Source organism: Dendrobates tinctorius, unplaced genomic scaffold (genome assembly GCF_039654945.1).
Source record: "Dendrobates tinctorius isolate UK_male_01 unplaced genomic scaffold, ASM3965494v1 ptg000177l, whole genome shotgun sequence".
Taxonomy (NCBI): Eukaryota; Metazoa; Chordata; class Amphibia; order Anura; family Dendrobatidae; genus Dendrobates; species Dendrobates tinctorius.
In genome coordinates this window covers 3,834,184-3,859,787 of record NW_027361844.1, presented here as the reverse complement: position 1 = coordinate 3,859,787, position 25,604 = coordinate 3,834,184, and the positions used below count along the sequence as shown (strand labels likewise).

Here is a 25,604-nt window from a genome sequence, read left to right as displayed (position 1 = left end):
CCCCCCACGGAACTTATCTAGATGTGTCGTGAGCACTTTGAACCCCCAAGTGCTTCACAGAAGTTTATAACGCTCGGACGTGAAAATAAAAAAATCATTTTTTTCCACAAAAATGATATTTTTGCCCCCAATTTTTTATTTTCCTAAGGGTAACAGGAGAAATTGGACCACAAAAATTGTTTTGCAATTTGTCCTGAGTAGGCTGATACCCTACATGTGGAGGTAAAACACTGTTTGGGCGCATGGCAGAGCTTGGAAGGGAAGGAGCACCATTTGACTTTTTCAACTCAGAATTGGCTGGAATTGAGATTAGACGCCATGTTGCATTTGGAGAGCCCCTGATGTGCCCAAACAGTGGAAACCCCCAATTCTAACTCCAACCCGAACCCCAACACACCCCTAACCCTAATCTCAGCCCTAACCCTAGCCCTAACCCTAGCCCTACCCTAACCCTAATGGAAAAATGGAAATACATTTTTTTTATTTTATTATTTTTCCCTAACTAAGGGGGTGATAACGGGGGGTTTGATTTACTATTTATGGCGGTTTTTATATTTGGCAGTTGTCGCACGCTAAAAGACGCTTTTTATTGTAAAAATAGTTTTTGCATCACCACATATTGAGAGCTATAATTTTTCCGTATTTTGACCCACCGAGTCATGTGAGGTCTTATTTTTTGCGGGACGAGTTGACGTTTTTATTGGTACCATTTTCGGGCACGTGACATTTTTTGATCGCTTTTTATTCCGATTTTTGGGACGCAGAATGAACAAAAACCAGCGTTTCATGAATTTCTTTTGGTTGGTGCGTTTACACCGTTCCGCGTGCGGTAAAATTGATAAAGTGGTTTTATTCTTTGGGTCAGTACGGTTACAGCGATACCTCATTTAGGTCGTTTTTTTATGTTTTGTCGGTTTTATGCAATGAAAACTATTTTATATAAAAAATAATTATTTTTGCATCGCTTTATTCTGCGAGCTATAACTTTTTTATTTTTTCGCTGATGATGCTGTGTGGCGGCTTGTTTTTTGCGGGACAAGATGACGTTTTCAGCGGTACCATGGATATTTATATGCGTCTTTTTAATCGCGCGTTATTACACTTTTTGTTTGGCGGTTTGATAATAAATCATTTTTTGCTTCGTTTTTTATTTTTATTTTTTAAGGGGTTTGCTAAAGGGGTTAACTAATGGGACAGTTTTATAGAGCGGGTCGTTACGGACGCGGCGATACCTAATGTGTGTACTTTTATTGTTTTTTTTTTTTATTTCCAATAAATGGATTTATTTGGGGGAATATTTTTTTTTTTCTAATTTATTTGGCGATTTTTTAAAATTATTTTAACACTTTTTTTTTTTTTTTACTTTATTAAATAGTCCCCCTCCCTGCCGATGCTTCCCTTTAACCCCCGGTACACCGCGATCATGTTTGATCGCGGTGTGCAAGGGGTTAACGTGTCGGGGGCGGTCCGTGACCGCCCCTGACACATTGTGCCGGGTGTCAGCTGTGATAATCAGCTGACACCCGGCCACCATCAGCGGCGCTCACCACGTGGGCGCCGCTGATCGCGGTAGACGTACTATCCCGTCCATGGGCATAGGGGCCCGGGTCCCATGGACGGGATAGTACGTCTGATGTCAGGAAGGGGTTAAAGTTCCCAATATCCATTTTTTCAAACTTAACTCTTATTATATTTCATTGAATCTGATAAATGAAACACACAATGTAAAGTGCTTAAAAGATAATTCCCTCAATAAATAATAGTAGACATTGTTGAATATCAGATTAATGTTAACCCACCCTCCAAACATTATTAAGAAACAGGTGTCATTGAGAATTCATGAATTATTTTTTCTTTAAATAATTAAATTCTTTACATCAGTTGTATATATAAATATTTACCGGTATTTGCTTCACTAGCATCATTTTGGGATTCATACAAGTTTCTGGATGCTTTTTATTTTTGTAGTCACTTTTTACTCCATTTTTTAGAAGGTAAGTTGACCAAAAAACAGCAATTCTACCATTTTGATTTTTTACATTTGGGATCCACGGTTCCTACTTCTAGATTTGTGGCAAAATGGCTTAAGAAAAAAATGAAGTAAAGGTAAAGTAGTGGCTATTATAAAGCCATGGCCACAAACCTGTACAAAAAGAATGGACAGAACTGATGAAGAATGTGCAAGCACAAAGGAATACAAACCTGGCTAAAATGCAACTCTTCCGTCAGGAGGACTGGGTCAAAGTTCCAGCAACTTGTTGTGAGAAGTTTATGGAAGGCTGTTTGAAATGTCTGCCTCAATTTAGACAATTTTAAGGCATTACCGTATTTTTCGGACCATAAGGCGCACTTTTTTCCCCCAAAATTTTTAGGGAAAGTGGGGGGTGCGTCTTATGGTCGCAATATATTCACTTTCTGTGGTTGGTGCGGGTGCGGTGGGGTAAGGTGGTGGCGGCGGGCTGTGCTCCGATGCAGGGGCGCTGTGCTCCGGTGCAGAGGCAGCGGCTCCGGCGGCATTTTCTCAAAGACCGGAGGCTGCCATGTTGCGGTGGCCTCCGGGAACATGGACGTCAGGAAGATGCCCGCCGCTCCGGGGACGGTGCATGCTCAGGTACAGATCTTGTCCCGAGATCTCGGGAGACGAGATTCAAATCTCGTCGAGATCTCGGGACGAGATCTGAATCGGAGCATGTGCCGTCCCCGGACCGGCGGCCATCTTCCCGGTGTCCATGTTCCCGGAGGCCACCGCAACATGGCAGCCTCCGGTCTTTGAGAAAATGCCGCCGGAGCCGCTGCACCGGAGCACCGCGCCCCTACATCGGAGCACAGCAGCCCAGCACAGCACCCCAGCGCCCCTTCCCCAGCACAGTACCTCAGCACCGGAGCGCCTCAGCACAGCACCCCTTCCCCAGCACTACAGCACTGCACCCCAGCACAGCACCCCTTCCCCAGCACAGTACCGCAGCACAGCACCACAGTTCCCCAGCACAGTACCGCAGCACAGCACCGCAGCGCCCCAGCACAGGACCGCAGCGCCCCAGCACAGTACCCCAGCACAGCACCCCTTCCCCAGCACAGCAGCATAGCATCCCAGCACAGCGCCCCAGCACAGCTCTCCTTCCCCAGCACCCCTGCCCCAGCACAGAGCCGCCACCGCACCAGCTTGGGATGGGATTTCCTAGAGGCCACTGCACCAGCCTGGAACACCGAACGACCCCTGTGACCACTTCTCCACCTGTGCCGGATCCCTTCCCTGGTAAGCTGAATTCGGACTGTAAGACGGACCCCCATTTGACACATTATTTTTTTCCCTATTTTCCTTCTAAAAATTTAGAGTGCGTCTTATGGGCCGGTGCGTCTTATAGTCCGAAAAATACGGTACTTCAAAAATAATAACCAGCTGTATGTAAACTTAACCACTGGGAAAGCGATGAAAGAAATACAAGTGAAATAATGAAAAATATTTAGAATTGAGAGTCCTCAGTGGTTGATACCTTTATTAAAAGGTATCAACCACTGAGGACTCTCAGGTCTAAATATTTTTCTATCTATTGGCTAACACAGTACAAAGATATACATTTTTCCTGTAAGTGAAATAATGATCATTATCTCTAGTATGATTCTTATATTTCGCATTCTTGAACTAGAGTAGTGATCGTAAATAATCTGAGAGTAAATGCGTACCAATATTAAATGTCACGAAAGGTGAAAAATGAGTGTTGCTATGGTGTATGTAAATGTATGACTTCATCTGTATATTCAGTGGTTATATTATAAGTCTACACACCACTGTTAAAATGCCAGGTACTTGCAATGTAAACTAATCATACCAAGAAGAATCATTTCAGAACTTTTTCCACCTTAAAAAAAAACCATAAACTATACAATTCAATTGAAACATGCATGACAAAAAGCTGTCATTTCAATAGGGGTGTATACTTTTTATAATCTCTGTATACCCTCTTCAAAACAGAAGGGAAAATGCATACCTTGTTTTTTAGTTTTCCTCCATTCCTTAAATAATTTTTTTTCAAAAATATTAGGGCATCCAACTCATGTTCTTCAACCTCCTCGTTGAGTTCTATCATTAAATACCTATAAAAACAGAATGATTGGGTTAGATAGACTGTAAAAATACCATGCTTTGATTCTGATATATTTATGTTTGTTTAAGTTAAGGCATTTCACTCAGATTTGGAAGAGGGTAAATTTCCATACCTTTTGTCCTACTGAGTGATGCCTGACCGTTAAGGTTCTCTATGCAAATTTCGTACTCACAAAAAGAAATGTTACTGTTTAGATTTTTGGCAAACGCTTCTCATTGAGCCAAATAGTATCTTCTCAATGTGTAAAGGATGGTCAACAACTCCAAAAGAGGAGTGTGCTAGTGAAGAGAGGTTCAGCATGCAGCTCCATGTATTGAGTTTTCCTTCTTCCTCTATGGGACAAGTGCGACAGCTCCTACCCTTACGATTGGATCGCGAGGGAGTACCAACTGGAGAGGCTGCAGCAGGATTATCCACAGCCTGCTGAGAGACTACTCCATCTTGGAAAGTCCAGATACGGCAAGGCTTGCTATACAGAAAACAAAGGGTGACACAAGAGCCTGCTTTCTTCCCCTTTGGGCTTTTTGTGTATATATCTGTGTTTACTCAGACACTTTGTTATAATAAAAAGAAAAATAACAATACACTTATTTGGTATCGCTGTCTCTGTAAAAGTCTGATCAGTATATAAAATTGATTAACCCGATCAGTAAACATTAGTGATGGGCGAGTATACTTGTTGCTCGTGTTTTCCTGAGCATGCTCGGGTGTCCTCCGAGTACTTTGGCGTGCTCAGAGATTTAGTTTGTGTCGACACAGCTGCCTGATTTGTGGCTGCTAGACAGCCTGAATACTTGTGAGGAATGCCTGTTTGTTAGGAAATCCCCACATGTATTCAGGATGTCCAGCAGCCACAAATCATACAGCTGTGTCGACACAAACTAAATCTCCGAGCACACCAAAATACTCAGAGGACATCCGAGCATGCTCGGGAAAACACGAGCAACGAGTATACTCGCTCCTCACTAGTAAACATCATAAAGAGAGAAAAAGATCTAATTGTCACAATTGTGATTTTTGGCCGTCACAAAGTCACAAAACAATACAATAAGAAGCGATCAATACATTGTATTGACCCTCACACAGCTCCAGTGACTGAAAAGTGGAAACATTAGGGGTCTCGAAATATGGTGAAATAAGAAAAAAAATTTAATTTTTGTTACCAATTTCCCTTTTTTCATTGCTTAAAAAAAGTAACTAAACAAGTTTGGTATCACTAAAATTGTATTGACTTGCAGAATCTTACTGCTGGTCATTTTTATAACATAATGAATGCTGTAAAAACAGAATCTAAAATAACTATTGCAAAATTGCATTTTTTGTGTGTGCAATTTTACTGCACTTGGGATCCTTTCCCTCACTTCCCACTACATTGAAAATTAACACGAACAGAGTCATTGAAAACTATAACTCATCCTCCAAAAAAACCAGTCTTTACATAGATCAATAAAAAAAAAATTAAAAAATGCATAGGCTCTTTGAAGAAGGGGAGGAAAAAAACAACCGCAAAAAAGGAATACTGTCCAGTTGAGAAGGAGTTAATTTTCCTGCATGGGTCACAGGGATTTTTTGTAATATACTTAATTTTTCTATTTTGCTTCCTTTTCTCCTACACAATATGCTGCAGAGCTGTTTCAATGCCCAATTTATAGTCCTTTAGAAGCTCCTTTAAGCTGCTGCTCTGCAAGATCTGTACTTGACATTTAAACAAAACATGGGTATTCCCCTGAGTACATGATGGGGAACAGAGAGACCCAGTCAGGCAAAGAGAAATATGCAGATGATCGAAATGTCTAAAAGGAGCATGAGCCACTGAAACCATGAAGTGAGGATAAAAATTTGTGAGATAATCTGTGCACTGCCAGTGGATGTGAGGTGTCCAGAAACAGGTTTGTAGAGAAGTTATATTTAATAACGCGTTTCGTAGTTGATCTTACTCCTTTATCAGGTACCATCATCAGTACCCACTGGCAGCGCCCACACTATTCCACAAGCTTTAATGCTCACTTCGGGGTCTCTCTTCAGTTCTGGCCCTTACGAGTTTAGTTACTCAAGAGCAGATATGAATATTAAAACACAAAGAGGATTATTCCATATAAAACAGTTATAGCCAATGCAAAAGGTCTACCTGTAATCTGAAATAATCCGGGATTGCATGATCAGCAGCCTATTCACTTCGACTTTGGTCATGTTGTAATATTTTTTTATAAGGTCGAACCTTTTCAGCAAATACAACAGTTCCAGTATTATTGGATGTGAATTTCTATCATTCAGTTCACTTAACAGTTCCCATATATTAGTGTTAGATGAGATGTCTTGACAAGCAAACTTGATCCCTTCTTCTTCCTCAGATTCTAATTCTTCTGCAATCTGTATAAGTGTCCTACTTGTTACACTGTGACTGCTCATTACAGTATTCCTTTCTGCTGTTGCAGCACAGTTCAAGAAACAATTTGTTTGACAAAATCCTTCATTTCTGGTCACCTACAGAGGAACAAAACAATATTAACCCTTATCAAATACATATTGCGCTTAAAAACATCAAAATAAAAAAAAAACAAGCCTTCAAAAAAAATAACACATGGTTTTGGAAATGTAAAATTAAACTGGAAAACAAAATCAAAATCACCGTGTCCTTAAAGCGGTTGTCCAACAAACAAAATAGATTTTAATCAATTGATGTTGAAATAATAATCTGTTCTACAATTGAATGCATTTATAAAAAAATGTTCCTGTGCTGAGATAATCTTATTAATGGAACAGGAACATGGTATGATCATACCACATCTCTTAGGCAGGGGAGGAAGCAGCAAAAGAGAGTATACAGACAGGACAGCAGGGGATCGCAGCCAGAAGCTGTGGTATGATCAGACCATGTACCTGTACGGTCAGACACAACCATTACACAGTCATTACACAGCAGGGCACATTTATAAGATTATCTCAGCACAGGGACATTTTTTTTTTAAACACATCCAATTGTGGAACTTATTATTTTTCTAACATCTAATGGGTTAAAATGTACTTTGTGTGACAACTCCTTTAAAGGTAATCTGTCAGCAGGTTACTGCAATGTAATCTGAGGACAGTATAAGGCAGGGGCAGAGACACACATTTTCAGGGATGTGTCACTTATTAATTAGGCTGTGTGTTGTTGCTTCAACACAATAAATGTTTTCTCACTAGGCGATTATAACTGCCTGAACTACAGTGCACATGAGCCCTGGTCTGAACACGCCCCTTGCTCAGATAAGCAGCTCACTGTCAATATAAAATGTATACAGAAAGCTATGGTGTGGGCGGGATTAGCTTTCTGAGCTCTGCTACATGCTGCATCTAAAAACTCTCATTGTGTCACAACTGCTGCACTCAGTAAAAAAGTGACACATCACTGGAATCAATGTTTTCAATTGAGTTAGCAAAGACCTGGTGACAGATTCCCTTTAAGCCCTAAATAGCTGCTTATTGAAGGGATTAAACAGTATAAGCAATAGCAAATGTATGGGTCAATTTATCTACCAGTTTCTATATTCAGTAGCTCGTACTAAAAAAGCCTACAGCACATTCCTGTAAACTGCACCAGCATTTACACCAGTCTCTTACTAACATCTGGGTCAACATTTATAACAGATTTCTTCTATCCCAGAATACGTTAGGAACAAAAACAACAAGGTTCATTAATCTTTTCTGACTGTGACTGCAGTAAAAAAAAAGATACATGTATACGGTCTAAAGTTTAGTACTTACGGTGTTACAGAAAGCGTTTATGAAGCTGTAGGGTTTGTAAAGTAAAAGTGAAAGGAACTACTTGAGGAGATGATGATGGCAATGTGAAAATAGTTAAATTTGATTTCAGAGTTTCCACTCGTGTTGGAAAGTTAGAATTCTAATAACCACTTAAAGTTGTATTCATACAGTAAATATTTTGCATTAATGTTTGCAAGCAAGCCAATACTCAGGATAGAAACTACAGAAAACTACAAATGAAAAATTCGTACCTATTCCACATTACAAATGACTTAATGCAGACACGGAAAAATGTTAAGAGACTGAATTTATACAGACTATCAAGACAAACAGTCAAAATTTTAAAGGGGTGGACCACAACTTTTTCTTACATATATATACTAAAATTGGCTAAGTATATTTACAAAACAAAAAAAACACTCCCCACCAGACCACCATCATTTTGCTACAGTTATATCCCCCCACTTGTTACTAGTTTCCGTTTTCAACTGGGAACATGACATGAACATGACATGACTATTGTAGTCAATCCGAGGCCAATAATCAGCTAAAGGGCTCATACCCATCACCCTGAAAAAAGGGGCACATTTTGGTCCAGAAAAGTGGGATGCGTGTCATGCAAGTGTCATGCGAGTACAATCCGATTTTTAACACCTATCATCTGACTTACATGCGAATGCGATCCGATTGCAATGCGATTTTAACATGCGCTTTTACATAGAGCAATTCTATATGGAATTTACACAGTTTTCCAAGAAAATATTCTTCAAGAGTTATTTTACACACACACACACACACACACATATATATATATCTGATAAGAAAAGAAATTCACCGCGCTATACTGGAAAATGAGAAAAAAAATATAACTGAGTACTCACTTGCGGGTGTGTGAAAAAATCACGTGGTGGTGGATGTATATAGCAGTATCCTGGGACTGTTCACCTTGTCATAGATGTATATTGCCTTTCATTTGGATGCCAAAACTGCTGAGTAGATAATATAGGGTTAAATGGGGGTGAGCCCGTTAGTATGTTTCAGAGGAAAAAAATAAAATAATATGAACTAAAATTGATTTACTCACTTGAGTATGTCAGAACCATATAAAATACATGCTGTAAATGTAGCCGTTGCTAGGTATTAAGATTGGAATGTTGCAGCCTGTTTCTGATGTAAAAAAATATAATAGTTGAAAAATAAAATGAAACACCAAAAAAAGAGGGGGATAAATAGATGTTTGGGATAACTAAATGCTGACCTTACTGCATGCCAATTTCAACAGGCAAGGTCAGAATGATTAATCCTGTGCAAATAGGTATTGTGCTGCCTTTGAGCCACCGTCTGCAACATTCCAATCTTAATACCTAGCAACGGCTACATTTACAGCATGTATTTTATATGGTTCTGACATACTCAAGTGAGTAAATCAATTTTAGTTCATATTATTTTTTTTTCTTCCTCTGAAACATACTAACGGGCTCACCCCCATTTAACCCTATATTATCTACTCAGCAGTCTTGGCATCCAAATGAAAGGCAATATACATCTATGACAAGGTGAATAGTCCCAGGATACTGCTATACATCCACCACCACGTGATTTTTTTCACACACCAGCAAGTGAGTACTCAGTTATATTATTTTTTCATTTCCCAGTATAGCGCGGTGTATTTCTTTTCTTATCAGCTTTAGCTCTTTTAAACAGGCACCAGCACAGAGCCTGTTATTCACCAGCTGCATCTGGGATTAGTGGACCTTCCTTCTCTGTCCAAGTGGACTGGCGCCAATGTGTTAATCTTAAACTAATATATATACACTCACTGGCCACTTTATTAGGTACACCTGTCCAACTGTGTGTTAAGACTTAATTTCTAATCAGCCAATCACATGGCGGCAACTCAGTGCATTTAGGCATGTAGACATGGTCAAGACAATCTCCTGCAGTTCAAACTGAGCATCAGTATGGGGAAGAAAGGTGATTTGAGTGCCTTTGAACGTGGCATGATTGTTGGTGCCAGAAGGGCTGGTCTGAGAATTTCAGAAACTGCTGATCTACTGGGATTTTCACGCACAACCATCTCTAGGGTTTACAGAGAATGGTCCGAAAAAGAAAAAAAATCCAGTGAGCGGCAGTTCTGTGGCCGGAAATGCCATGTTGATGCCAGAGGTCAGAGGAGAATGGGCAGACTGGTTCGAGCTGATAGAAAGGCAACAGTGACTCAAATTGCCACCCGTTACAACCAAGGTAGGCAGAAGAGCATCTCTGAACGCACAGTGCGTCGAACTTTGAGGCAGATGGGCTACAGCAGCAGAAGACCACACTGGGTACCACTCCTCTCAGCTAAGAACAGGAAACTGAGGCTACAATTTGCACAAGCTCATCGAAATTGGACAGTAGAAGATTGGAAAAACGTTGCCTGGTCTGATGAGTCTCGATTTCTGCTGCGACATTCGGATGGTAGGGTCAGAATTTGGCGTAAACAACATGAAAGCATGGATCCATCCTGCCTTGTATCAACGGTTCAGGCTGGTGGTGGTGGTGTCATGGTGTGGGGAATTTTTTCTGGGCACTCTTTGGGCCCCTTGGTACCAATTGAGCATCGTTGCAACGCCACAGCCTACCTGAGTATTGTTGCTGACCATGTCCATCCCTTTATGACCACAATGTACCCAACATCTGATGGCTACTTTCAGCAGGATAATGCGCCATGTCATAAAGCTCGAATCATCTCAGATTGGTTTCTTGAACATGACAATGAGTTTACTGTACTCAAATGGCCTCCTCAGTCACCAGATCTCAATCCAATAGAGCATCTTTGGGATGTGGTGGAACGGGAGATTCGCATCAGGGATGTGCAGCCGACAAATCTGCGCCAACTGTGTGATGCCATCATGTCAATATGGTCCAAAATCTCTGAGGAATGCTTCCAGCACCTTGTTGAATCTCTGCCACGAAGAATTGAGGCAGTTCTGAAGGCAAAAGGGGGTCCAACCCCTTACTAGCATGGTGTACCTAATAAAGTGGCCAGTGAGTGTATATCAATCCCAACATTTTATTAACCAGCAGAGGAAAGGGGACAACTAGAGGCAGATATTTATAGCCTGGGAGGGGGCTAAGACCCATTGAGCTTCCCAGGCTATTAATATCGGCTCACAGCTGTATACGTAGCCTTTACTGACTATTAAAATGGGGGATCCCCCCAAAAAAAATTAAGTAGGGCCCTCCTACAATTAATAACCAGCAAAGGCTAGGTAGACTGCTGAGGGCTTAAATTAATAGGCTAAGAAGGGGGGCATAGATATTGCCCCTCCCCCATAATAAAAACATCAGCTCTTAGCTGCTCCAAAATGGCGCATCCATAAGATGCACCAATTCTGGCACATAGCCTTGCTTTTCCCACTTGCCATGGTACGGTGGCAAGTGGGGTGATAGTATTGTGTTTGAGGTCACCTTTGTGTTGTCAGGTAACATCAAGTCCAGGGGTTAGTAATGGCGAGGCGTCTAGAAGATGTTCCCATTACTAACCCCATAGTGGTATTATAAAAAATAAACACAGCCCAAATAAAGTCCTTTATTTGACATAATGATACAGACTCTTTTAATGAAACTATGTTTACCAAAAACACATGTACTCACCACAACGCCCAATCCACTGAAGTCAATGTCTCCTGTAACAGAATTAAAATAATAAACAACCATATTCCTTACCTGTCCACCGAGAAGATAATAATCCATTTGTCCTGCGATGCGTCTAGTGCTGCTGCATCTAGATGCAGGCTGCATTGTTGCATGATGCAACTATACAGCCTGCCATCCAACAGAGACACTGAGCTGTGTATGCTTGCTCAGCTCAGTGCCTCACAGTGAACTCTTTTCACCTGATGTCAGAAAGGTAGTGAACTCCATTCAACTCACTGACATCAATGCTTGTGCCGTTAGAACTTTTACCATGGCGCTTACACTGACGTCAGCGAGTTGAACCGAGCTCATTGGCTGGGAACCCCAGGACCTTTCTGACGGAATCGCGGTGACGTCAGTGAGGTGAAAGGAGTTCATTGGATATGAACTCTGCTCAACTTTACCACGTCTGCAATTTTCAAGTCGTATCAAAGATTTTCAATGGGATTTAAGTATAGACAGTGACAGGGCCATTCACACCCATGGATATGCTTTGCTGTAAACCATTACATTTAAATATGTTTTAAGATATCAAGATATTGATAACATCTTTAGGCTAGGGCCACCCTCTAGTACAGTATATAAAAAACAAATTGGTCCAGTTTTCTTCCAGAAGAATGGAACGACTTTTTTTCTCAATTGTCTTCCACATGCAATCCATATTTTTACAGCAGCTATTAATGCATTACAAGACCATTTACAGTTGCCAATGTTAGAGAATTGCAATGTATCCATAAAACTTGGATGCTATACGGTGTCTCTGTATGGATTCCGATTTTTTTTCTCACATCCATAGATTTGAATGGGTGAGCCTCAGAGGAAAATCGTGCATGCTGTGATTTTTCACACGCAGACTCAGTAAGTGAAAAAAATCATTCATCTGCACTGCCTCATTGAATAATATTTGTCTGAGTGCGATCTGATTTTTAATAGATATGACTCGGACCGAAAATATGGTCGTATGCACGGCACGCTGTGAGAACTGTCCGGTCTCAGCGCCTGGAACGGCAGTCACGTGACCGCAGGTATGCGATATCCAAAATCCCAGTCAGAAACAGACTCAAATGTTTTCTGGCCTCGCACAATAGATTTGCATTTAGCGCATCGGAAACACTCTAGTCGGAATGTGGCCAGGAGTAGGTATACTGCATACTCTCGGTCACATGACCGCCATTCCCAATGCTTGACACCGAAGAATCCACATAGCGCGCAGTGAGGATTCACAAGTCTGCAGTCACAGAGAGTGACTACAGATTTGTCGTTTTAGATCGGAAAACCATTTTAACTTCACTTCAAGTAGTGCTGGATTTTCTCAGACTTGTCTGCCCCTCTATACCCTCCCTGTTGTTTCTCTCTATTCTTCAGGGTTTGTGTCTTGGTACTGACTTTGGTACTGACTTAAACCTATGTGACTCCAAGATTTTTTTAATGAGATTCCAGGACTGGAGCCCTAAGAGTATTTTACTACAGTACGGGTAAAACAAGAAGTACAGTAATTTTTTACATCTTTTCACAATTTTTCTGATGCAATTTTTATAGTCACCCCCAAACTGAAAAAAAAAATATATACCGTATTTAAAAATAGGCCCTGTTTCTATGTTCCTAATTATTTCTATAGATAATGCATTAGACAATATCTGCCATTGTCCGCAAACACTGAAGCACAGCTCACAATTTTTAAAATGCACACTTTTTCTTATAAATTATAGCTGCGTAATATTGACCATCCCTTTTCTATAGCTAGTCTATACTAAAAATAAATACTGACCATATATACCATAACAATCTATATTATATGATCAAGCAGTCATCAAAGGATTACTTCGGCCTGACATGGGTGTGTTTTGGGTAAGATGTTAAACCCATGGTATGCTATGGGCAGGGTTATCTTTGCCAGAAAGCATTAATGAGCAATAAGACATACTGTTTGTTCTTTTGTTCTATAATGTAACCTTGTTATGTTGTATAATCTTCAATAAAACGAGTTTAAAAAAATGATTATTTCTAGGCAATAATCTTTCCATTTGTATGAAGACTGATGGGGTCTGCATGGCAGGCTCTGACGAGTCCCAACGACCTCCAATACAAGCATTTTGAAGCATGTACAATAAAAGTTCAGAGAAACCAAATTTTCAATGGCCAGAAGAAAAAAAAATTAATAATGTGAACATATTCTTGGAGTTCTTGCTACTGGCTATAAAAAAAAAATTATTACATAAATGTCCATCTTAAATGTGTATATACGTAAGAGTTGTATCAGATATGATATATATAGACAGATAGATAGATAAATAGATAGATAGATTATACACCAGAATATCGAAGTTAACCATGAAACAAACCCTCCTCACCTGCAATGTTACATAAGCGATGGAGGCAGCAAACAAGACATTTCTTCAAAACTCTAAAACTGTTATAAATTTTCCAGTAGGCGAATACAGATCCTGTAGTATCATGTAAGAAGTGCACCAAGCAACCATCCTTTATGAAGGGTGTCGACAACATCACCCAGTTGAAAGTTCTTTGCTCAAATCTGAATTCATCAATTCCTACCGACAACCTTAAGAGCTTCACAATGGTTTATATTAAACTTCGGCAAGTGAAGAGAAGGAGTAATGGATCATGTTTAGAACAGTCGTCCACATATCTAGATTTTGGAAAGTCCGCTTGTAAAAACAAGTACATGATAAATGGTCAGGGTATAGGCCACCCACTACCAATAGCCAGAAATACACTTGCTGTGAATTGTCATGGCCATTAGAAATAAAGGTACTTCTTCAGAGGACTTTAAGGGGTTTTCCAACAGTACACAGAGAGGTAGGTCACAGTCAAGGGTTTACCGCAACAGCAGCGTCGGACTGGAGCACCCTGGGCCTAACAGAGAAAATCATTCTTGGGGCCCACTATGTAGCTACATAGAAATAAAGACAAGACCACCAATTGTGTGGTAAAACACACTAATATAAGGGTATAATATAAGGTAGTACATGTCTTAATTATGAAGCAGGGGTTGTGATTGCCCCCTCATAGAATATAATGCAGCTCCCTCATAGAATATAATGTAGCTCCACTCAGCCCCCATAGAATATAATGTAGCCCCTCATAGGGTGTAATGCAGCCCCCCCACAAAATATAATGTAGCCCCCTCAGAAGGTATAATGCAGCCCCCCCACAGAATATAATGTAGCCCCCTCAGAGTATAATGCACCCTCTCATACAGTATAATGCAGCCCCCCTCATATGGTATAATGCAGCCCGCCCCCACAGAATATAATGCAGCCAACTCATAGGGTATAATACAGCCCCCCTCAGTGTATAATGTAGCCCCACCTCATGTAATGCAGCCCCCTCATAGGGTATAATGCAGAGCCCCTCATCGGGTATAAAGCAGACCCCCTCATAGGGTACAATGCAGTCCACCATTATAGGGTATAATGCAGACCCCCCTCATAGGGTATAATGCAGTCTACCATCATAGGGTATAATGCAGACCCCCTCATAGGGTATAATACAGTCCCCCCTCATAGGGTATATAATGCAGCTTCCCCCTCTTAGGTTATAATGCAGCCCCCATCATAGGGTATATAATGCAGCTTCCCCCTCTTAGGTTATAATGCAGCCCCCCTCATAGGGTATAACGCAGCCCCCCTCCACAGAATATAATGTAAAGGGTGGGTCATTTATATGGATACACCTAAATTAAATGGGAATGGTTGGGGATATCAACTTCCTGTTTGTGGCACATTAGTATATGGGAGGGGTTAAACTTTTCAAGATGAGTGGTGATCATGGCGGCCATTTTGAATTTGGCCATTTTGGATCCAACTTTATTTTTTCCAGTGGGAAGAGGGTCATGTGACACATCACACTTATTGAGAATTTCACAAGAAAAACAATGGTGTGCTTGCTTTTAACGTAACTTTATTCTTTCATGAGTTATTTACAAGTTTATGATCACTTATAAAATGTGTTCAAAGTGCTGCCCATTGTGTTGGGTTGTGAATGAAACCCTCTTCTCCCACTCTTGACACACTGATAGCAAAACCGCAGAAGAAATGCTAGCACAGGCTTCCAGCATCTGTTGTTTCAGATACTGCACATCTCGTATCTTCACAGATATTCACAATTGCCATGATCACCACCCATCTTGAAAAGTTTAAACTAACTTGTTGATCAATTGGGAGTATGGCCATAGCCCCTTCATGAATGAAGCAGAGGTGCACATTATATACGGTCTACACTCCATTCACTGCCTATGGGACTGCCAGAAAAAGCTGCACATACAGGATGGGGGGGGATCAGTGCTCTGTTCTCGGGGTCATCAGGAGTCCCACTGATTGGTCAGCAGACAGCTTCATGTATTTTTATGCAGGTGATATGATCGGTAGGGAGAGCCGCCGGCCAATCAGTGCACTACGTTCCGATCCTGCACCGATTTATACAGCCGTCTGACAGCGCCCTTTTTTTGGTATGAGTACCGATTTTAACACGGACTAATAAAGCTGGAAATCACTTTTATTCCAAGTTCTGGACAAACATTATTTTTGCCTGATATACAATGAACTCTGTTTCACAAGCGGATCAAGAGCACAAGAGTAAAGTGCAGCAGGCGTGGCGGGCCGGATCGTGTCCTCGCTTACACAGCACATACAGGTATTGGATTTACTTCAAGATAATAACCAGTAACAATGTGCTCAGACTGGTCAGACAGGAACATGGCATCACCATCATACTGGAAATGAAGGACATCACAAAAGAGGCGCCTCATTCCAAACTCTGTGCCAATTGTCAACTACTCCTGTCAGTGAGGGGGCAGCCTGTCCGGCGAGGGGGGCAGCCTGTCCGGTGAAGGTGAAGCCTGTCCGGCGAGTGGGGCAGCCTGTCCAGTGAAGGGGGCAGCCTGTCCGGCAAGTGGGGCAGCCCGTCCGGCGAGGGGGGGCAGCCTGTCCGGCGAGGGGGGCAGCCCGTCCGGTGAAGGTGAAGCCTGTCCAGTGAGGGGGGCAGCCCGTCCGGCGGGGGCAGCCTGTCCGGCGAGTGGGACTGCCAATCTGGTGAAGGTGAAGCCTTTCCGGCGAGGGGGGCAGCCTGTCCGGCGAGGGGGGCAGCCCGTCCGGTGAAGGTGAAGCCTGTCCAGTGAGGGGGGCAGCCCGTCCGGCGGGGGCAGCCTGTCCGGCGAGTGGGGCTGCCAATCTGGTGAAGGTGAAGCCTTTCCGGCGAGGGGGGCAGCCCGTCCGGTGAAGGTGAAGCCCGTCCGGCGAGTGGGGCAGCCAATCTGGTGAAGGTGAAGCCTGTCCGGCGAGGGGGGCAGCCAATCTGGTGAAGGTGAAGCCTGTCCGGCGAGGGGGGCAGCCCGTCCGGTGAAGGTGAAGCCTGTCCGGCGAGTGGGGCAGCCCGTCCAGCGAGGGGGGCAGCCCGTCCGGTGAAGGTGAAGCCTGTCCGGCGAGTGGGGCAGCCTGTCCAGTGAAGGGGGCAGCCTGTCCGGCGAGTGGGGCAGCCAATCTGGTGAAGGTGAAGCCTGTCCGGCGAGGGGGGCAGCCAATCTGGTGAAGGTGAAGCCTGTCCGGCGAGGGGGGCTGCCAATCTGGTGAAGGTGAAGCCTTTCCGGCGAGGGGGGCTGCCAATCTGGTGAAGGTGAAGCCTTTCCGGCGAGGGGGACAGCCCGTCCGGTGAAGGTGAAGCCCGTCCGGCGAGTGGGGCAGCCAATCTGGTGAAGGTGAAGCCTGTCCGGCGAGGGGGGCAGCCAATCTGGTGAAGGTGAAGCCTGTCCGGCGAGGGGGGCAGCCCGTCCGGTGAAGGTGAAGCCTGTCCGGCGAGTGGGGCAGCCCGTCCGGCGAGGGGGGCAGCCCGTCCGGTGAAGGTGAAGCCTGTCCGGCGAGTGGGGCAGCCTGTCCAGTGAAGGGGGCAGCCTGTCCGGCGAGGGGGGCAGCCAATCTGGTGAAGGTGAAGCCTGTCCGGCGAGTGGGGCAGCCTGTCCAGTGAAGGGGGCAGCCTGTCCGGCAAGTGGGGCAGCCCGTCCGGCGAGGGGGGGCAGCCTGTCCGGCGAGGGGGGCAGCCCGTCCGGTGAAGGTGAAGCCTGTCCGGCGAGTGGGGCAGCCTGTCCAGTGAAGGGGGCAGCCTGTCCGGCGAGGGGGGCAGCCAATCTGGTGAAGGTGAAGCCTGTCCGGCGAGTGGGGCAGCCTGTCCAGTGAAGGGGGCAGCCTGTCCGGCAAGTGGGGCAGCCCGTCCGGCGAGGGGGGGCAGCCTGTCCGGCGAGGGGGGCAGCCCGTCCGGTGAAGGTGAAGCCTGTCCAGTGAGGGGGGCAGCCCGTCCGGCGGGGGCAGCCTGTCCGGCGAGTGGGGCTGCCAATCTGGTGAAGGTGAAGCCTTTCCGGCGAGGGGGGCAGCCTGTCCGGCGAGGGGGGCAGCCCGTCCGGTGAAGGTGAAGCCTGTCCAGTGAGGGGGGCAGCCCATCCGGCGGGGGCAGCCTGTCCGGCGAGTGGGGCTGCCAATCTGGTGAAGGTGAAGCCTTTCCGGCGAGGGGGGCAGCCCGTCCGGTGAAGGTGAAGCCCGTCCGGCGAGTGGGGCAGCCAATCTGGTGAAGGTGAAGCCTGTCCGGCGAGGGGGGCAGCCAATCTGGTGAAGGTGAAGCCTGTCCGGCGAGGGGGGCAGCCCGTCCGGTGAAGGTGAAGCCTGTCCGGCGAGTGGGGCAGCCCGTCCAGCGAGGGGGGCAGCCCGTCCGGTGAAGGTGAAGCCTGTCCGGCGAGTGGGGCAGCCTGTCCAGTGAAGGGGGCAGCCTGTCCGGCGAGTGGGGCAGCCAATCTGGTGAAGGTGAAGCCTGTCCGGCGAGGGGGGCAGCCAATCTGGTGAAGGTGAAGCCTGTCCGGCGAGGGGGGCAGCCAATCTGGTGAAGGTGAAGCCTTTCCGGCGAGGGGGACAGCCCGTCCGGTGAAGGTGAAGCCCGTCCGGCGAGTGGGGCAGCCAATCTGGTGAAGGTGAAGCCTGTCCGGCGAGGGGGGCAGCCAATCTGGTGAAGGTGAAGCCTGTCCGGCGAGTGGGGCAGCCCGTCCGGTGAGGGGGGCAGCCCGTCTGGTGAAGGTGAAGCCTGTCCGGCGAGTGGGGCAGCCTGTCCAGTGAAGGGGGCAGCCTGTCCGGCGAGGGGGGCAGCCAATCTGGTGAAGGTGAAGCCTGTCCGGCGAGGGGGGCAGCCTGTCCAGTGCAGGGGGGCAGCCTGTCTTGGCTCAGGCGGCACAGCTGTCATCACCCTGCTGCTCTGCCGCCTGAGTAAGATCAGCTGCTTGTTTCATAAGTTTGTGTCTCTAACCCCGCAGCACTTATGTTCCTGTTGCTCAGACGGGAAGTGCCGGTGCAGCAATGTCCCCTGCTCGGAATCCACTGTAACTCCCAGAGTCACGTAAGAGTCGTGCCTGTAACCTCCCAGAGCAGCACAGAACATGCCCGCGGTGCACGGAAACCCCGACACGTCCCTCCCCGCGGCGAAAGCACAGCAGATTATTCCGCCAGCCCGAAGCTTTTCAGATACAAGCTGTGCGAATTCATTTGCGCCAATCCTGCCGTCCTATCATTATATTATCTATTGATAGCGCAATAAAAGGCGGGTCGTGCAGAGGCCGCCAACACCGTTTAAAGGGGCAATTATGCAACATGTCGGGGGCGTGGAGCTCACCAGTATACGGTCTCCCGGACTTCAGTGTCTCCACAGCAGCGCCCTGACATCTGTGGGGACTTCCCTTCCTGGAGCGGAGGGAGCGGGCCGGACTACCGCCTCCTAGAAAGTGCGACTGCGGCGGAAGAGCGCAGCGAGCGACAGGGCGGCGGCTCCGCACAGACACATTCTATATCTGTGTGTGCAGTTTAAAAAATATGTATATAAATAACAAAAGATTGTACAATGTACATATACCTTATAAGAAAATATCTAAAAATGCCCACACACTTCATATATTACACATAGTGTAACGTGTGTGAGGTATAAACATTTTATATTTTTTATTCTATACATAAGGAAAACAAATATACAATCTAATATAATAAATGAACACTTATTATATATAAGGCTATGTGCACACGGTGCGGATTCTGCTGCGGATCGGCAGCGTTTCAGGCTCTGCAGCAGATTTAGGTGCGTTGTACAGTACCACTGTTTTCAATGGTAATCTGGAAAACGCTGTGCACATGCTGCAGATTTTTCCGCGGTTTACAATCCGCAGCATGTCAATTCTTTTGTGCAGAAACGCTGCGGTTTCACACCTCATCCATTATGAGATGTGAAACCACAGGGCTAAACTGCAGGCAAAACCGCAGATAAACCGCAGGATATTAGTCCTGTGGATTTATCTGCAGTTTTCACTTCAAAATCTGCAGAGCCAAAAACCTCCGTGTGCACATAGCCTAATACACCGAGCTCCTGTCAGCCTGGAGACGATCTATGGAATTCCACGCACACTTCTCCTTATTGGAAACCAGAGACGTGGGTCACCAAAGAAATGAACTTATTCTGTAGTGGAATTGTCTACAAGACGTTGTACTTTATTGGAGGTTAGGATCCCACAAAGCCGCCCACGACCCCCAAACCTCATGACAGGGGGCGAGTTTCATACAGTTTGTTAGACATTGACTATGTTTTTCTTTGTGATGATTCTTATAGACTGCGGTTTTACTAAACCATGTGTTTTGTTTTGTTCTCTAGCGCAGCTGTTTTTAAGCTGAATAGTGGTTGCTATGTGAGATCATACCTCCTAAAAAATAGGTTTAATTAAGATCTGGGACAGGGTCCCTTCACACACAGCGAGATCGCTAGCAAGATCGCTGCTGAGTCGCAAGTTATGTGACACAACAGCGATCTCACCAGCGACATCGCTGTGTGTGACACTTATCAGCGACCGGCCCCTCCAGGTATCGCTGATCGTGCTCGAATGCCCTGGACATTTTTTTGATTGTTGGTCTCCTGCTGGCCAGCACGCATCGCTGCGTGTGGCAGGCGGGACACCAGCGATCAGCGAACTGGAGCTGTTAACCAAGTGCCGCGTGCATAGAAACCCGCTGTTTACCTTGGCTACCAGCTCCCTGCACCAGCGCGCTCGTCTCTTAGGTACACTGTGGGTAACTTAGCGACGTGCGTCACTTGTTACCCGTGTGTCGCTGGTCCTGATCGTTGGTGAGATCTGCCTGTTTGGCAGCTTACTAGCGACCATGTAGCGACACACCAGCGATCCTGACAAGGTCATATCGTTGTCGGGATCGCTGGTGCGTCGCTATGTGTGACGGGGCCCTGAACTGAGTATTGGTACTGTCACACTTAGCGATGCACCAGCGATATGACGCGGTCAAGATCACTGGTACATCGCTAAGTGGTCGCTAGTGAGCTGCCACACAGGCAGATCTCACCAGCGACATCGCTGGTGACGGGGGTCGCTACTTACCTGTCACACCAGGCGATCCTGCGTCCTCTCGCCCGGCTCCATGCTCGTCGCTCGTCTCTCCACAGGAAGCGCCGCAGGAAGCTGACGACAAGAAACGGTCCAGCCTGTTCTCGTGCGATCAGCGATAACCAGCGGGGGAGCGGGTCGTAGGTAAGTATCAGACACAGCGATATCACTAGCAATATCGCTATAACGTCACAAGTTATAGCGATATTGCTAGCGATATCTCTTAGTGTGACATGCCCTTAACTGTAAAAGTCATCCAGTGAGAGGGTTAATTGGTAAAATGACTGGTGGTGAGTGAGCAGAACATTCCTCCTCGTACTGGCATGTCGCATGTCCGCTTTGTCACTATGCAGATATGTGACATTTCCTGATATTTAAAGGGCAACCTTTTCCTTGTAAACTTAATATTATGAGTTATATTTTCGCAAACAGTAGAATCTGTTCATCAGTACACAGAGGTGGGATACAGGACTAGACCCCAAATAAGTCAAGTAAGTGGTGATGAAATCTGGTGTATGGAGTAGGATGGAAAACTATTCCATGATTGATTCACTTCTCTGTAGGGCAGAGGAGGATGTCACTGAAACTGATTTAATCTTTCCATTAATATGTGCATCATTTTTATCTGGCTTTTCACCTGTCATTCTGTATAATGTATGAGCTCCCAATACTGAGATATAGCATCATCCCAGATAGTCGCTCCCACAGGTGTTTGGCCTTTGTGGTACTCACTGATACAGGGGTTACCAGTAAAACAAGATATGTGTTACATTATATCATGCCCAAATAAGTATTTTCTAATCTTTTTGGGTCAAAGCAATAAAATGAAAAACAAAGTGAGCAATATAAAAAATACAATCAAGTTGCTAGAATGATGAACAAGCCTCATATTAGCTGCCTTCTAATATATATTTAGCAAGGCGTGAAACACAATAGACCCTGATAATGAAACAGTTAAATAGGAGAGTTTGTGGCTATATCAAGTAAGATTCCACTCAGATATTTTACATGTCACTAATATTGGATGTTGTTACATACAGAACATTTCTATGATTTTTAATAAAAGACATACCTTTACTGGGAATATCAGGCAAGACATGTTGCTGATTTCTGAAGAGTGAGAGCAAAGCAGGAAGTGAAGCTAGATATTGAGAATCATATGACCTGGTGACGAATCAGCATTGTTTTGCAATCGAATCAAAGAGCAAAAGGGAATCTACAGTTGCGGCCAAAAGTATTGACACCCCTGCAATTCTGTCAGATAATACTCAGTTTCTTCCTGAAAATGATTGCAAACACAAATTCTTTGGTATTATTATCTTCATTTAATTTGTCTTAACTGAAAAAACACAAAAAGAATTGTCCTAAAGCCAAATTGGATATAATTCCACACTAAAAATAAAAAAGAGGGTGGACAAAAGTATTGGCACTGTTTGAAAAATCATGTGATGCTTCTCTAATTTGTGTAATTAACAGCACCTGTAACTTACCTGTGGCACCTAACAGGTGTTGGCAATAACTAAATCACACTTGCAGCCAGTTGACATGGATTAAAGTTGACTCAACCTCTGTCCTGTGTCCTTGTGTGTACCACATTGAGCATGGAGAATAGAAAGAAGACCAAAGAACTGTCTGAGGACTTGAGAAACCAAGTTGTGAGGAAGCATGAGCAATCTCAAGGCTACAAGTCCATCTCCAAAGACCTGTATGTTCCTGTGTCTACCGTGCGCAGTGTCATCAAGAAGTTTAAAGCCCATGGCACTGTGGCTAACCTCCCTAGATGTGGACGGAAAAGAAAAATTGACAAGAGATTTCAACGCAAGATTGTGCGGATGTTGGATAAAGAACCTCGACCAACATCCAAACAAGTTCAAGCTGCCCTGCAGTCCGAGGGTACAACAGTGTCAACCCGTACTATCCGTCAGCGTCTGAATGAAAAGAGACTGTATGGTAGGAGACCCAGGAAGACCCCACTTCTTACCCCGAGACATTAAAAAGCCAGGTTGGAGTTTGCCAAAACTTACCTGAAAAAGCCTAAAACGTTTTGGAAGAATTTTTTCAGGTCAGATGAGACAAAAGTAGAGCTTTTTGGGCAAAAGCATCAACATAGAGTTTACAGGAGAAAAAAAGAGGCATTCAAAGAAAAAAACATGGTCCCTACAGTCAAACATGGCGGAGGTTCCCTGATGTTTTGGGGTTGCTTTGCTGCCTCTGGCAGTGGACTGCTTGACCTTGTGCATGGCATTATGAAGTCTTAAGACTACCAACAAATTTTGCAGCATAATGTAGGGCCCAGTGTGAGAAAGCTGGGTCTCCCTCAGAGGTCATGGGTCTTCCAGCAGGACAATGACCCAAAACACACTTCAAAAATCACTAGAAAATGGTTTGATAGAAAGCACTGGAGACTTCTAAGGTGGCCAGCAATGAGTCCAGACCTGAATCCCATAGAACACCTGTGGAGAGATCTAAAAATGGCAGTTTGGAGAAGGCACCCTTCTAATATCAGGGACCTGGAGCAGTTTGCCAAAGAAGAATGGTCTAAAATTCCAGCAGAGCATTGTAAGAAACTCATTGATGGTTACCGGAAGCGGTTGGTCGCAGTTATTTTGGCTAAAGGTTGTGCAACCAAGTATTAGGCTGAGGGTGCCAATACTTTTGTCTGTCCCATTTTTGGAGTTTTGTGTGAAATGGTCAATGTTTTGCTTTTTGCTTCATTCTCTTTTGTGTTTTTTCATTTAAGACAAATTAAATAAAGATAATAATACCAAAGAATTTGTGATTGCAATCATTCTCAGGAAGAAACGGAGTATTAGCTGACAAAATTGCAGGGGTGTCAATACTTTTGGCCACAACTGTAGGTGCCATAAAAATGCTAAATTTTATTGAAAAAATGTTAAGACAATTAAAAGGTCATGAAGCAGGGACTAACTATGCAAAAAAAGCCACCCATTTGTGGTAATGATTATGGCAGAGAAATCCAGTTCCATACAATAAATAGGCCTAAAATGGGAAAATTATGTGGAAAAGGAGTTGAAACCAACTTCCTGAAATGAGCATAATCGGCCAAACAAAGTTTGTGGGGATTTCAGCCTAAATTTAATTAAGCGTCACCAATAAAATGCCCACTTTGTGATAAAGACTAAATTTGAACCAAGAACTCAAAACACCATGAGTTGAACTTCAAAAAAATATAGAACTAAAGTATAATCCAAAATATCAAATTTTATTTATGACAGTTGTGTAATAATACTCAAAACATTCATTGAAGAGGCTGCCAAGATACCCTGAGGGATAATCACTGGCTCTGGTATATAACAAATTCATAAATAAAGTGCTTAGTGCAATTTTATGTAAACATGTGATGTGCAAGAAATGTAAGTTAATGTGAGAACTCCTTAAAAATGGCCCAAATGTGTTAGCTAAAATTAAATATATACTGTAAATGTAGTGATATAGTAAATGCCATTGTAACTACTCAAATGCTTAAAGTACCCATATTAGGCTACTACCATTATTGAGGCTATACAACCTAAGAGTCAAATCAGCCATGGGAACACAGTGCTGAGTGTGAATACTAGATGTAAAAACTATATAGCAGACATATAATGGCTAGTGATGAGCGAGTATACTCGTTGCTCGGGTTTTCCCAAGCATGCTCGGGTGTTCTCCGAGAATTTTAGCGTGCTCTGAGATTTAGTTTTCGTCGTCTTATCTACATGATTTGCGACTTGCAGACAGCTTGAATACATGTGTGGAATGCCTGTTTGTTAGGGAATTCCCACATGTATTCAGCCTGTCTGCAAATCGCAAATCATGCCGATAAGACAACTAAAACTAAATCTCCGAGCACACTAAAATACTCGGAGGACACCCTAGCATGCTCGGGAAAACCCGAGCAATGAGTATACTCGCTCATCACTAATAATGACTTAAGGAAAGAACTTACATTTATGCCAGTGATGATCCTGTCGCCCCATCGCACGTTTCGTGATTACTTCATCAGGAGGCGTGTGTAGGGGAGGGAACGGCTGAGGTTTTACGTGAGGGAGAGCCAATCAGCTTCTGATCCTGTGGAGGAGTGTAAGTCACATGTTGCTGTCATTGCAATAAAAGGACGATGGGAAAAGGGAACTACTAAGTAATGTCCCCTGAACGGCGCATGCGCAGTGGTCCGCCGCCATGTGAATGTCCTCTGTTTGGCGGTCCTGGAACGCAAGCGAGGGACACGACTTAAAAGGAAGAGCAATTTAAAAGTTAGCTATAAAATCAATTATATTCTACAGACCATTTATATAATACGGGGGTAAAATAGTGATATTCATCCCTGACGTCTTTCAGTTGTGTGAAAAAGTATTTGCCCCTTCCTGATTTCTTGTTCTTTTGCATGTTTGTCACATTTAAATGTTTTAGATCACCAAACAAATGTAAATATAGCACAAGTAAACACAAAATGCAGTTTGCCTTTCTATTTCTTTATTATTAAGGAAAAAAGAAATCCAAACCTACAGTGCCCTGTGTGAAAAAGTTATTGCCACCTAAACCAAATAACTGGTTGGGCCACCCTTAGCATCAACAACTGCAATCAAGCGTTTGTGAGAACTGGTAATGAGTCTTTTTACAACGCTCTAGAGAAATTTTGTCTCACTCAT

At 44.2% G+C, this 25,604-nt stretch overlaps 1 protein-coding gene across 4 annotated transcripts in view; it reads right to left on the bottom strand.

Moving 5' to 3' along the window:
• The window catches only part of CFLAR (CASP8 and FADD like apoptosis regulator), a 54,243-nt gene extending 29,224 nt beyond the window's left edge, over nt 1-25,019 (bottom strand). Inside the window, exons 1-3 of one of the 4 annotated variants that reach the window (XM_073551477.1) lie at nt 24,902-25,019; nt 6,235-6,590; nt 3,990-4,095 (exon numbers count right to left, since the gene is read on the bottom strand). In XM_073551477.1, the coding sequence (XP_073407578.1) occupies nt 3,990-4,095; nt 6,235-6,515 (387 nt within the window). In that variant the 5' untranslated portion in view covers nt 6,516-6,590; nt 24,902-25,019. Of the gene's footprint in view, nt 1-3,989; nt 4,096-6,234; nt 6,591-19,193; nt 19,347-22,027; nt 22,164-24,901 lie in introns of those variants that run through there. The other 3 variants (XM_073551478.1, XM_073551475.1, XM_073551476.1) reach the window with 3 other exon arrangements.
• Between the last annotated feature and the right edge of the window lie 585 nt (nt 25,020-25,604).